Source organism: Perna viridis, chromosome 3 (genome assembly GCF_037379345.1).
Source record: "Perna viridis isolate PV_CMFRI_1.1 ecotype Kerala chromosome 3, ASM3737934v1, whole genome shotgun sequence".
Classification (NCBI taxonomy): Eukaryota; Metazoa; Mollusca; class Bivalvia; order Mytilida; family Mytilidae; genus Perna; species Perna viridis.
Window position 1 is genome coordinate 41,329,115 of NC_142447.1, and position 14,240 is coordinate 41,343,354.

The 14,240-nt window shown below is 33.9% G+C and overlaps 1 protein-coding gene across 3 annotated transcripts; it reads left to right on the plus strand.

The window, feature by feature from the left end:
- Positions 1–1,022: 1,022 nt before the first annotated feature.
- LOC148622287 (uncharacterized) lies at positions 1,023–13,787 on the plus strand. 3 transcript variants are annotated; one of them, XM_088572045.1, is made up of 7 exons: positions 1,023–1,217; positions 3,295–3,639; positions 4,045–4,179; positions 5,517–5,538; positions 5,929–6,092; positions 9,753–9,860; positions 11,635–13,787. In XM_088572045.1, the coding sequence occupies exons 1-7, from the start codon at positions 1,139–1,141 to the stop codon at positions 11,676–11,678; spliced, it is 897 nt and encodes a 298-aa protein (XP_088428171.1). In that variant the 5' UTR covers positions 1,023–1,138; the 3' UTR covers positions 11,679–13,787. The 3 variants fall into 3 exon arrangements, with proteins under 3 accessions (XP_088428171.1, XP_088428172.1, XP_088428173.1); XM_088572046.1 differs by lacking the exon at positions 11,635–13,787 and adding an exon at positions 10,233–10,372 and having other exon boundaries at positions 1,039–1,217; XM_088572047.1 differs by lacking the exon at positions 3,295–3,639 and having other exon boundaries at positions 1,039–1,217.
- The last annotated feature ends 453 nt before the right edge of the window (positions 13,788–14,240 follow it).

The following is a 14,240-nucleotide window of genomic DNA, read 5'->3' on the forward strand; positions in this document are numbered from 1 at the left end:
GAATTCAATTTTAGTTGACATAATAAAAATATATATATTTGACTACAATTAGGCCAACTTAACCAACTTGAAACAGGAGCCTAAAAGAGAAAATGTGAAAATTTATGATAAATCCGGATCAAGAACCCCTTGAACTAAACACTTAGAAATTGTCAAGAAATTAGCTACATGTATCAACATACAAGGTCTCTAATTGCTTATAATTTCGAGTCGCATCCTTCCTTTGTGTTGGATCTTGTGGTTCAAGACTTATCAAGAGTTATTGAACATAAACGATGAAAGTGCTGGTTTTGAACCTTTATTCCTAAACGATGAAAGTCACTTAACCCCCCCATCCCCCCCCCCAAAAAAAAATAATCCTACTTTTTCTTTGTGGTGGGCACCTTCTGGCACATTTTTAAAGAGATCAATGTATACTTTTACTCAAGTTATTGTTTTGACACCTATAAAAGGCTGGCTTCTGACCACTTTTTAGTCTTAATTCCAATCCAGTGTAGATTCCCCAAATCAATCATAGTTATTTGTATAGTATGGCACATTTCAGTGTATTTTTAAGATGTTGCGTATCATTTACAAGTGCGGAATAATCGAAATGTATTATACAAAAGAAAAGCAGCAACTATCACCAATTTGATATTTGATAGATCGTATAAGTATCAATCACTATTAATAATACTAGAACAGTCATTATTACACTATTTCTCATCATTTTTTTCTTTTTCGTGTAAGACCGAATAAGGCAGAAAAAAATGCAACGCACAAACTGAAGAACATCTGGCGCTTACCCTTACTATATTGCGCCTGGTCCTGAAATTTTGATTAACCCGATATGGTTAAAACAGGGCCAATGGCGGTATGTTGTTGAGCTGGATCATTCTTTACGTGAAAATTTTACAATGTATACGCAATAAAATATCGCTTGTCACATCCGGACACACTTCGGCGTAGAGACCATAGGGGCAATTGACAATTGTGTTAAAGTATAATACATTTGACCGAATTTCGGAAGAAATTGATCTTTGTCAGTTTCCGGTGATATCATCCCATGTCACACTTGTATACGGTTGAGTGTACAGTCTATTAAGAAAATTCAAAGTTGTCTAGCAACTGCGAATCAAACTTTGTCTTTATTTGATAAATGGAATATAAAATTATTACATATTGGTTCTTGTTGACGATTTTAATAGATATTGTGTTGCTAACTGATGACCGGGTCCGTAAGTATTTATTTAAACGCTACGTTCCAACCACGGGGGCTTGGCCCACTCTCAAATATACAGCACCAGTAGTATAATAACACATACTATAGAGGTTATTATACTAGTGGGGCTGTATATTAGATAGTGGGAGCAAGCCCATGTGCTCCCACCACCACGATTCGAGACACGAATGATTGTCGACTTGTCTTGATTATCCTATCTGACTTTATGTTCTTAACAAAAACTCGGTAATATTTTGTTCTGTATTGTTCTAAACAGAAAGTTATATTTTATTCAGTCATAAAAGTAATTAAAACGACTATTTAAATATATACAGTTTCGATCTCAGCTCTTTAAATTGAACTTTGACTTGAAAATTTAGAAACTGGGAAAGGCCAACTAGTAGTTAGTAGTTCAATTATTCAGTATTGTGGGTGTTTTGTGTTATTAGTAATTCATATCTAGGTGTCCTATCTAAACCAACATCGAACCTGAATATTTTGCAAACTGGCGCGCTGTATGCTACGCTGTATCGCAAACTTTGTTGTGTGTTTATTAAACGTCCTTCGTAATCAGAATGGTGAATTTAAAAATTATTCATAGAGTTCAATATTGACTAACGTTCGAAAATTAGCGTAAATATTATCAAAACTGCCAATACAAGCCCCCCCCCCCCCCACCAAAAAAACAAATCAAATAAAACAAAAAAATAAAAGTGCGCCAATACGGGCTTTAGCCATCCATTGCGTCTTTTACCCATCCAATACGGGATTCAGTCGTCCAATACGGCTTTTACCCGTCCAATAGGTCATATTGACCTGGTAAAGATCAATATTATCCTAGGCCAATATGACGTATTGGACTAGTTAGGCAATAAAGGTATAATTGCGTAAGGTTTTCTATATTAACTGAGTTATTGGTCCTCGGCTGGTCGTATTGGACTTCGTACGAGTTCGAGTCCCGCGGAGGGGACGACCAAAAATTTGCATCGCAAATTTGACAGTTCTAACATCGTTGGGAATTTTTCAGACCTTTCTATACGTTTACATTTCTTCCTTGCATCAATTTGATTCGATGGAGCAGTGTAGCGAATAGAATCGTCACATTCTGAGACCTTTATATATATATATTTAAAATATACATATATTAAAAATATTTTATCAAAATATCCTTAAATGTTTTCAAAATCTGAAATACTAAAAAAATTATCGTTACACTATTAACAAGTATAATTATACAGATATCCTGGGGCAAAGACCAGACATGGAAAACAGACATACACAACGAAGAACATAAAGTAACTAAAATCATACATACAAATTAACAAAAGCAAATGAGCAACTCGGACTCATGGTGCAGATGGATATACCATAACTATCCACGAGTTCATGATGACGACCATAAAACTTCTGTAGTGATGACTTCAATCTTGTAGCAACATAACCCTGTTCAAGAAGCCTATTTGTAGGAGTTCTAGCTCGATACAAAAAGTCTGTGTAGTTTCGGCAAGCTCTGGCATAACGTACGAGTTGTGATATGAACACTCCATACGCAAGTGCTGAAGGGATGTTGCCACAGATGAAAGGAAAGTTGACAATTCTGAATGAAAAGTCATCACGTTTGTCGTAAAGTTTGGTCAATAGTTTTCCTTTAATATCGATTTCTATGTGTAGGTCAAGATATATAGGCATATTTCGTTCATTAAGATTTGTCGCTATCGTTTTAAATTTTTTTTCAGAGGTCAAAGATTCATTCTTTGATTTAAAAATCAAACGGAAAAAGCCACAGCACTGATATTTTATTGTAATTACTTATCATTGAGCTATTGTTTGAATGATCTTGTTTTCAGTCTACTCCTACAATGTAAGAGGTTGGAATTCCGTTCCTCCATACCCCAACATGGCACCAAGTCAGAAAATAGCTTGCCAGACAACCTCTATCATTGCTGGAGTAGTTTTCAGTCCAGATTGGCTAGAAAACAAGATTATAGTTGAAATTATTGATGTGAGAAGTACAAACGTGGCCTCTCGCTTCCGGTAGTATTCGGACATGCCATACCGAGCTTTTGAATACTATCTTATGTCCTTCATTTCAGTCCCAGATTCGTGCAAGATTTTATCTACCTCTCAATGTCGAATCAACTCAGCAAAATGTTCAATGACGGCTTTATTCACCCTTCAACGGCCACTTAGCCGGCGTAAAGATTATGGTGTTTCTTGGATGTTCAATGGAAATATTGTCTCCGGACAGTCAATTTATGAGTTCGGGGCAAAAGAAATGACGGAGAACTGTACCAAATGCTCGGCAAGCTTACTAATAAATGCTCCTTTACAAAGGCATCATTATGGAAACTATACATTTATTTTAAGAAGATTAAGACAAAATCAAATGTCTAGGAGGATAAACTGCTCCTTTCGTCTTTGCGAAGACTGTAGCTTGTGTAAGGTTTATCTTTAGAAAACATTTTCGTTGAGTGATAAAACAGTTGACTATTTCAGAAAAAGAAACCGAAAAAAAATTATATTGGGCATTTTAAAAATTCTGAACATTTCTTCTGTTCCCAAATAACGACAATGCTTGATGTTGCTATTATAGGAATCTATTCACTGACATTTGAACCCACCATAATTACTTCAAAACAACAGAAACTACGTTTTCATTTAAACAAGTACTATCTTCCAAAACAACCCTTTCTTTTGATTTCTTTATATCTAGGTCCATGAAAAAAAACTAAGCACATCATCTTGGAAACATGTTCACAGCATTATAATTCACGCAATTTATTGATTAATACCTATTGACAGGAAAATATTTACATCATAACATGTTCAGATTATATCTATAGCACCAAACATTGACCAAGATAAAAGAGAAACAGACAAACAAAACATCTACATCTACATTGTGGCTGGACTTGCTGGGCTGTTTATGATGACCACATTGGCACTGATCGCGAAATTATTCTCTGTTGGAGTGAAAGGTAAGTAAGTAATGTATACTAAAGATATTGAAAATAAATGTGCATAAACACTCTCGGACCCACGTGGGGTCTGGGAGTAAGCCAGAGCGTCAACACAGCAGCCCAGCCGCTTGTAGGACATTCTCTGACCGAGTTCTTCGGTCAGGTATTCCGAAGGCTGGGCTCCGCCGCCAACACCAGTTGATTCTACTAACCACTAACATCGACCGTGAGAGGCCTGTATTGGTAATCAAGGTCATTAAAAAACCCCAATCATCATTATGTGCACAAAGACCCACTATCTACTAAAGTAATGGAAGTTTAAGTACTCCCCCCCCCCCCGCGAAACTCTCCACAGGGGCTAGCTCCGAATAGTTGTATATTTGATAGTAGGAGCAACCCCCTTTACCTACTCCACTACACTCAGTCTATTGTGCCCCGTACAGGGCCGGGTGTCAAAAGAATAGGCCTGCAGCAGCGCTAAGTTTGTAGTAAAAGGCGCCCGACTCTACCCATCCCTCCCTTTTTCTTGTGGCAATCAAAATTTGTCGACCCTATTATCCTGTGCCCCATCCCTTTTTTCTTTTCATCATCATCATTTCATGTTCATTTTATCATCCCTTTCATGTTCATCGCCTGCATATAGCTGAAATATTGCTGCTCGGGCGTTAAACCCCAATAATCAATCAATCAATCATTCTATTGTTGAACTTCTGCCTTTTATAACTTTTTTAAAATCCTGATTAGCAATAAATGTTAATTAAAAATGAACAATATTGTTATGAAACAATCAAGTTTCCGTCGGGGCACTTCATGTTTGACTTCCATGTAATATGCTATAAATTAAGGTGTCACAATTGAGTTTTCAAGTTCCAAAAATCTCTCTCAACTAAATGATTGACAGAATATATTTAGGAACTTTACGTACACTCCCAGTTAGCTCAGATCAGTTTAAGACAAGATCTGCAGTTTTGTTTGTGGTGTCTCATGATATACTGCCATACATGTAGGTGATATCCAACAAAACAAACAAGGCATAGCGAATAGCGTAGCTGACAGAAAATATAAAAAGAGTTAGGGTTACCTAAACAAAAAATATTTTTATCATGAAGAAGAATATATTCACGTTTATTATTTCTTAATACTATACTACGAGTTATATTCCGATTATCCTCTGATCCCTGCAACCCCACTCTTTAATTTTGATTTGGATATTGATATATATATATGAAAATTGCGATTACAAATAACAATAACCAGTAACAAAAAAGAAGTATGTATGTAAAGATTTGCCTTTTGTACATTTTTTTTCTCGAGATTCGAAACGAAGATTTAATGAGATTATTTTAATTTTTCAGAGACTAAGAACAGATCACAAAGGTAGGCACTATTAATGACTTAACAACTTTAATATCGATTCTACCCTTGTTGGCACGCACTTGTTCAATCTACCCCCCCCAAAAAAGGCCAACCATTTAGGCATCATCGTTTCAGAATATATACATGTAACATTATTATAAGGGAACAAGAATTTGATTTTTATGGGAGGCTGGGATGAAATTTTCTATGCTGCATTTTTGTTTTTAAGAAAATATAAGTCCTGCTTTAAATACATGAATATACAAAAAGTATTAGGACGAAAATAGATCCTGCCTTTTTATTTCAAATTTGATCCTAGCGCCCTAAAAATCAAATGGTAGTTTCATTACATATTTTTATCTGGTATTCAACTTTGTCTTGCATAAACTATTTTTTTTTTATAAATTTAAGCCGCAGAGTACAAACAGGACAAGACATAGCCGCCGAAGAGGACTCAGTGGCTGTATCAAATCACACATATGCATCAGTTCAGGGCAGCAATCACCTGGATTATCAACAACTGGTTAGAAATCAAAGCCGTCACCCGTACGACCAACCGTCTACAGAGGTAGCAGGTAAGCGTAACATTTAAATTATTCACCATACATATCACTGTTCAAAATTACCTATTAATTTGGCTTCTTATTCAAAGTATCATAAATAATTAGTGGAATAAACAACGTCTGTCTTCACAACATTCAAAATAAACCGCTGTAAATTAAAACTAGAGGCTCAAGAGAACCTGAATCGCTCACCTTGTCAACCATTTGCTGATTTGAAAAACTTGAGGAATGAGACAGGCTAAGTTAAAATCAACTAAACTGTCAAATGCAGGAAATGCTTTTCATAGCATTTTCATGACCTGAACCAGAATTTTGCTAAAGACAATAATTTTGATTTTTTTTTTTCAAAAACCTGCCTTATGATCATTTTTAGTATAGGCAGCCATATCTATTCATGGATTAAAAATCACAACAGTCATTTTGAGCACAATACACTAAAGAACTATTATGCTTATTTTCATTCAATGATCTTAAATGGTTTTAGAGAAAATTTTCAAAGTTGTACATGTGAAAAAAAAATGTTTCAGGGCTCGTAACTCCTACATTAGTCAATGCATGGTTTTGAAAATTTCGGCATAGGTCCTTCTCATGATGCTTAACAATTTTACCCAATGCCAGAAATTTGGTAAAGGCAACGGTATTTGAGTTATTTGCAAAAACTGCCATTTTCTATTTTTAGTAATGGCGGCCATGTTTTTTCATGAACAACAATCCCAATGGTCATTTTGTGTGGGATACCCTAAAGAACATACATGTCAACTTTCATTGAATACTGTGCAATGGATTTTGAGAAGATTTTCAAAGTTGCACATGCGAAAAATGCAAACAAGAAACTGTCCCAGGGGCCGTAACTCTTACATCAGTTGACCAATCGTTTTGAAAATTTCAGCATAGGTCCATCTCATGATGCTGAACAATAGTACTTATGCCATAAATTTGCTAAAGGCAACGGTTTTTGAGTTATTGGCAAAAAACTGCCATTTGACCCCAATGTTCTATTTTTTAGTAACAGTGGCCATGTTTTTTTCATGGATCAAAAATCCCAACAATCATTTTGTGCAGAACACCCTAGGGAACAATCATTCCAAGTTTAAAACCTGTCAGTCCAGTAGTTTCAGAGGAGAAGATTTTTTAAAATTTGTCAACAACGACGATGACGGACACCAAGTGATGGTATAAGCTCACTTGGCCTTTGGCCAGGTGAGCTAAAAATGGATTTTTATTTTATAATTATATACACATTTAAGGTTTATGCTCTCAGTGTTCATGTTCAATAAATCAAATGTGAAGAAAAACCTATTCTAATAAAATAATTTGCTAGGCGTAGCTCCATTTGACTGCATTTGAGCCAACCCTGAACGGTTGTGTCATGTATTGGCACCCATTAAAGCTTGATACAGCTTTGAAGTTGATTAGACATTTCACAAAAGATATTGAATTCGACCAGATTCAAACTGGCCCATTTTGGCCCCTTAATTCATAAATAGTTCCAGTTACAACTTCTAAATCAATCCAAACCTCCTTTGGGGCCATGACACAATGTTGTACAATATTAAAGGAATCCATTTACTAATTTTCAAGTTATTGTCTATTATAAGACGTCAAGAAAATGATTGCTTCAGACCCTTTTAAGCCTCTTTTTCTTAATTTAGTAGCTCAAGACCACTCCATTTCTTCACATTTGTTAAACTGACAGGAATTTGTTCGAACATCATGCAATTGTTTGTTTATGGCCCCCTTTTGCCCCCTATTCCTAAAGGGTATAAGTCTGAACCCCCTAAATTTATCCTAGTCTGAATTTTGTAGTATAAAATATTGTTGAACAATATTGAAAACGTCTGAATGCTTTTAATGTATTCTATGAAATGCTAGTTTTTGCCCCTCATTCCGAATAGGTTGGGGGCATAACCCCCCTCAAGATCAATGCCACCCATCTTTAGTGGTTTAGAACCTTGTGATAAAAGATCAACCAAATAATACTAAAGTTATCACACAATCACCTTGGTCTACTGATGATGACAACAATAGACTACACCGACTTTGATGATAGGGCCTTACCATTATAAGACTGCAAACAAAAAATTGCAATCATATAATAAGCATACAGGCCTTCTGACCATCTCATTTAACAACTCCCTAGAGTTTGAAACGTTTAAAATTGGGCCTTGAATCAGAATATGATGGAATATGTAAAAATTTACATAATTATAACATGCAACTGTGTAAAATTGAAAGTAAATTTTCAGTTTCCGCTATATAGATGACGTATTATCTTTAAACAATCTTTAAATTTGATACATCGCATCTACCCCAAAGAACTTGAGATAAAAGATACTACAGACACTGTAAGGTCAGCCTTATATCTTGACCTACACTTAGAAATCCATGGTAAAGGAAAACTATTGACCAAACTTTACGACAAACGTGATGACTTTTCATTCAGAATTGTCAACTCTCCTTTCATCTGCGGCAACATCCCTTCAGCACCTATGGAGTGTTCATATCACAACTCGTACGTTATGCCAGAGCTTGCCGAAACTACACAGACTTTTTGTATCGTGCTAGAACTCTAACAAATAGGCTTCTGGAACAGGGTTATGTTGCTACAAGATTGAAATCATCACTACAGAAGTTTTATGGTTGTCATCATGAACACGTGGATCGTTATGGTGTATCCATCTGCACCATGAAAACTGATTTATTCAATGGGTCATAGTTTTCCTTTCCTAGTTTGTCTACCCCGGACTTGACTTTTTATGAGCAGCTCAGCAGTTGTTTCTAGAAAAGCAGAGGACGCTTACCCTACTGGTGCACCTGGTCCATGCTCCCAATGTTTAGTGGCGTCCGAGTTGCTCATTTGCTTTTGTTACTTTGCATGTATGATTTTATTTACTTTATGTTCTTTGTCGTGTATGTCTGTTTTCCATGTCTGGTCTTTGTCCCTGGATTACATTCTTTTGATTACCACTATAACCTTGGTTCCCTTGATTACTCTCTGACATTCTCAAGTTGTGGTTCAACAAGTTTAGGAAGGGTCGATCGATATTTGAATACTATAATACAACCTTTCTGAGATGGGCGTATAAAAACCCTGATTATTTGGTATTAATCCTGGTCTTTGTCCCTGGATTACATTCTTTTGATTACCGCTATAACCTTGGTTCCCTTGATTACTCTTTCTCTATGAATCTCAACCATCATTCTTAATCAATATTCAGGAGGTTGACCTAGGGTATGGGACATAACTCAGTTATATGTTTGTATCATATTAAATTTTACCAAAGCCTCTCAAGCCTTCGTTTGAAGCAGAATAAAATTAATCCAAGTGAATTAGATGCCTATATAAGATTGATGTAAAATGCTGAATACAAACATTCCAATGATTTTTAAGAGTTGTGTCCCTTACCCTAGGTCTACTTCCTTAAGTTCTATTGTTATTATAGGAAAAGTGCAATATGTTCACCTAACTCTCTGTAATTTTTCGGGTAAAAGAAATAATAAACTAAAACCTGATCTTCCCATTGTATGATAGTTCTGAGCCATGCAGGTTGCATGGTATTACAAGCTATCTACTATGAGTTAAATAATAATTATAAGGCATTTGAAACCACTTGATTCTACTTAAATAGAAAAGTTTCTTAGGACAAGCCTGTAAAACAACTTCTCTTTCAGACACTCCTGTAGAAACACCTCCAGCACCAACTGCTCAGGTGGTATATGCTGAAGTTATCAGACCAGGTAGAAGTGAAAGAAATTCTCAGAAGCTTCCAGATGTTGTTGGTATGGAACTTAACTTACTCTAATGTGTAAATTAAAAAAAATACTTTACAAACATAATTGTGAGAAAAATAAACTACCAGTGTCAACCCTAATGTCTAGGGAATTAAAATTTTTCTGAGTACTATAATTGGAAATATATAGTTCTCTACAATAGTCCAACATAAAATTTTCGGGGTCATTACTCAGCCAAAATTATCTGATTGGAAAAAAAAGTGAACTTTAACATTATTTATCTAGAAATAGCCAGCCGACATACAAATACATGTATAAAGTCAATATCTTAATGAATGTTAAAAAAGACTGGTCCACTGAATGTTTTATCAACATATACAAGCTAAAGGACTATAAATTGGTCAATAAAATGCTTTGCAGTGCACAGCTTTATACACTCCAGAGGTTGAACCCTGACTAGATTGGAAAAATAAAGACACATAATTCAAGCTTGATCTCAATACAATTCTAAGATTTTGATTGTGATTAAATGTTTGACACAGGATCAGAATCAAAGTGGCCAAAGAACATAACATACTTGCATTAAGACTTATAAAAGAATGCATGGGCAGACATACAGATGGATGGACAATGTGATTTCCATAGATTCCAAAATTTAGTTTATTTGGAGGATATGAAAAATAAAAATCAAACGCCTTAATCAAAAGAAATATACAATTTGAAATGTCACAGCATTCAATTGAAACAATTTTGAGGTATAGTCTGTAAACAGAAATAAGTCTGTCTGTCTGTTTGTCAAAGTTTCCTTTGCAGATTAAGTCAGAAAAGAGAAAATAACCATATTTTGTATGAATAAAGTCCAATAACTCAAACTTGAAACAAAGCTCATATCAATAGATAGAAACAATTCACCAAAGTTTCAAATAAATTGGTGGCAACATTTTTGAGTTATTGTATATCTTTTGTTTAGGACAACCAAGAAAAACATATGTTTCTGACTAATAAATTAATTCATGAAAAGTAATTGTGCCAAATGTAAACAATGAACTGACAATCACATTTTTTTCTTTTTCTTTTGTTACTTTGTATGTATCATTTTAGTTACTTTATGATGTTTGTTATGTATGTCTGTTTTCCATGTCTGGTCTTCGTCCCTGGATTACATTCTTTTGATTACCGCTATAACCTTGGTTCCCTTGATTACTCTTTACCATAATAAATCTAAAAAAGCAGGTGTTTATAAAAATGAACAGACTTGAACACAACACAGATTTGACTTGTAATATGTCATGGTAAAGCAATGTACAAAATATCAAACTTAAAAAAAAAAAGTGTTGGAAAATTGATTGATTGATTGTTTGATTGGTTGATTATTGGGATTCAACGCCCGAGCAGCAATATTTCAGGCGAGAATAAGTGATTATTTTCTAAATCAATGAACCAGAACAAAATTGAAAATTCATGTGTAACATGCCAATGGTAATGCAATGTACCAATCATCAAAAGAATAACTGCACACACAACAAAAAAAGTGAAAATAAATTACTTGCTGGTCTTACAGACAGACAATTAACAGAGTACAAACCTATGTTCCCCTGAAACTTTCAGTTTGGAGGTCGAACTTTCTCTTGGCCATATCATGCTGTTGATTTTTTAATTAAACAAACAAAACCACACACAGACACATATATGTGTGCACATACACAGGACTGCAATACCATTAACAATTATTTTTTTAATTTCAAATATTTTATTGATCTAAATCAAATGGATTGGATAACATATTTTTTTCTAAATGTTACCTTCAACAACTCTTTTGCAGTACACGACTATAAAAATGTCAGACAAATGAGAAGACTGTCTTGAGAAAACTAGCTAGTGAAATAACAAACAGGCAAGATCCACCTAAGAGCTGGATATTTCTGAGATTTTATGAACTATAATAATGGTGAACACAGATGGTAAACACATACACAGGCATAATGTGTGACAATAGACTATATACAATAAACAAGAGCATCAGACAAAATTAGTAGTAAAGTGTAATGCTTATTGACAACAAACAGAATAATTATGTTTAAGCACTAGTTCTTATATTTGAATAGTTCTTTTTCATTAGATTCCTTATGAAAATCCCTACCTGTGTTATTCAGATATCTTCTACAGTTTTTGAGTTATAAGGGGCACCAACTAAAAAATTAACTTTTAAAATTTTGGACCATTTTAATTATTTTTTTTTTTTATTCCTTATGAAATTCCCTGCCAGCATTTTCCATTTATAATTCAAACATCTCTTGCAGTTTTTTGAGGTATAAGGGGCCAAAAAATTCACCTTTTTGTTTTTGGTCCTTTTTTGAAATTTTTGTATTTAAGCCAATTCAAGTCACATATATAATCAAGAGAGAGAATGCTTTTATTTGAATTTTTATTAAGTGAGAGTAGATGTGAATTTTTTTTTTAAATATGCAGTGAAGGCAGCAATTTTAAATATATTTATTCCCAGTCATAGGACATTTTAAGTAAATATGTTATTTGTAACAACATATATATTTCTGTGAACCAAAGTATTTTTTGTGTTTTACAATTCACTATAATGTAGATACGAATGAACTAGTCCATTGTATATTAACAAAGAAAGACTTGATACATTGAATAGATATTCCCTCCCTCAATGCATATTTTATGTAACTACGTCAGTTTTTTTTAACTAATTGTTACCAGCTGAGGAAATGTAAATAAAATATCTGTGGTGATTACAAAAAAACAAGAATCACTGAGATGAATGATTGTTCAGCAAGTTTCAGGAGCAATCATTGTATTAATATTACCAACAGTTTATTAGTCATCATTTTAACTACAATTAAAATCAAAATACAGTGCTTGTATTACAGCTAAATATTTCTACCTCTTGCAATGTACACAATTGGTTTAGTTTTAATGTATCAAGTTCACAAATAAAACTTTGTTTCATTTCTTAAAATTGAATCAAATCATTATAGCAGCAAGTGCTTTAATCTGTGTACATTAATTATCATCATTAGAAGAGATATTTTATTGAAATTTATTAATTGTTCTGTTTTTTTTTTTTTTGGTAAGTTTTTTTTTTACTGTCAAAGTGGGAGGAGGCTGTTGAGTGTGTTTGTGCTTTATAGTTCTTAATTATTGTATTTAATAAATAATGCTGATAGTTGAGTGTGTCAGTACTTTCAGTTCAAGAAGAATAGTTTCAAAAAATACACAGTGTATATAAAATAATTTCTGGAGAACAAATAAACTTTAGTCCTGAAAACAAGAAGCATATTGCTGTGTAATACCTACAGTATTTGCTTGTATTTAATTTGACCCTATCACATATATTCATTGTATAGGTTTAATGAATTATATATGAACATAAAAATACCAGTAGAAACAGGTAAATGTGTGTGGGTACTGCGAGATGAACAATTTTGTCATTTGAATACAGAAATGGTAGTTGGTGATGAATTACATTATTTTTGTTTTCGTGTAAATGAGCAAAAGTTACTGCTATCTGTGATAAGTATATTCCTGCATATTGTATGAACAGACCATTGAAAGAATAAATGTATGGTATGTTGTCGTTTTGCAATATACCAGAGCTAAAAAATTTGGCAGCGTTTGTCAAACATCTCATGAAATTAATATATCTTACATTCGAGAATAATATGATTCCAACAGTCACTTGTAACATGTTAAATCCAACTGTACATATATATAAAGTATCTGTACTCAGATGTTATTATTTTTTTGATAGCACATGCTTCCTGATCATGAAAAGTTATTGAGTTGTCGACCATGATTATGCTGGTCAAGTTATTGTTTACTTGTATAGTAGTTTACTATTTATTTGTATGAATGTTTACCTTGTCAGTCATTGTTGTATTGTAAATGTGTTATCTGCTTCTTGTTACATGGTAATTTCTGTCCGAGAGTATTTAATAAAACTTGAAACTTGAATTCAATATGAATTAATATTTCTGGTCATAATTATTTTGTTATTGCTGAGTCAAACCAAGTATGCTAAATTCAAAACACTGACAGGTTCTTACAAAAATCACTATTGAAGATCTGGAATTTTTGCACAAATGAAGTCCAGCAGAAAAGATGATAAATTTTCCTAACAAGTGTAAGAAATCTCAAGAATATCATTAGAGATGGTTGTAAGTATTTATTTTCACCGAAAAATACCATAAATTATAGGAAATCTACCTACATGTATGGGCAGGGAGAATACCTCCATCATTTCCCATAATCGTAACTGTGATGTAACATTGCAAACTCACAAAATGTCTGTGATGTCCTCAATGACCTTGTTTTGACTGGCAATATATGACAACCGACAAGACAGGAACATGTAACCTCATCCTACACTGTACATCTCAAAACACTCCCTACAGTGCGGGTAACAGA

What these genes read in the sequence shown, in the direction of transcription:
- LOC148622287 (XM_088572045.1), top strand. Translation starts at nt 1,139, where the DNA reads ATGGAATATAAAATTATTACATATTGGTTCTTGTTGACGATTTTAATA. An exon ending in GCTAACTGATGACCGGGTCC is followed by an intron (nt 1,218 to 3,294) that starts GTAAGTATTTAT and finishes CCTTCATTTCAG; the next exon opens with TCCCAGATTCGTGCAAGATT. An exon ending in TTGCGAAGACTGTAGCTTGT is followed by an intron (nt 3,640 to 4,044) that starts GTAAGGTTTATC and finishes TTATATCTATAG; the next exon opens with CACCAAACATTGACCAAGAT.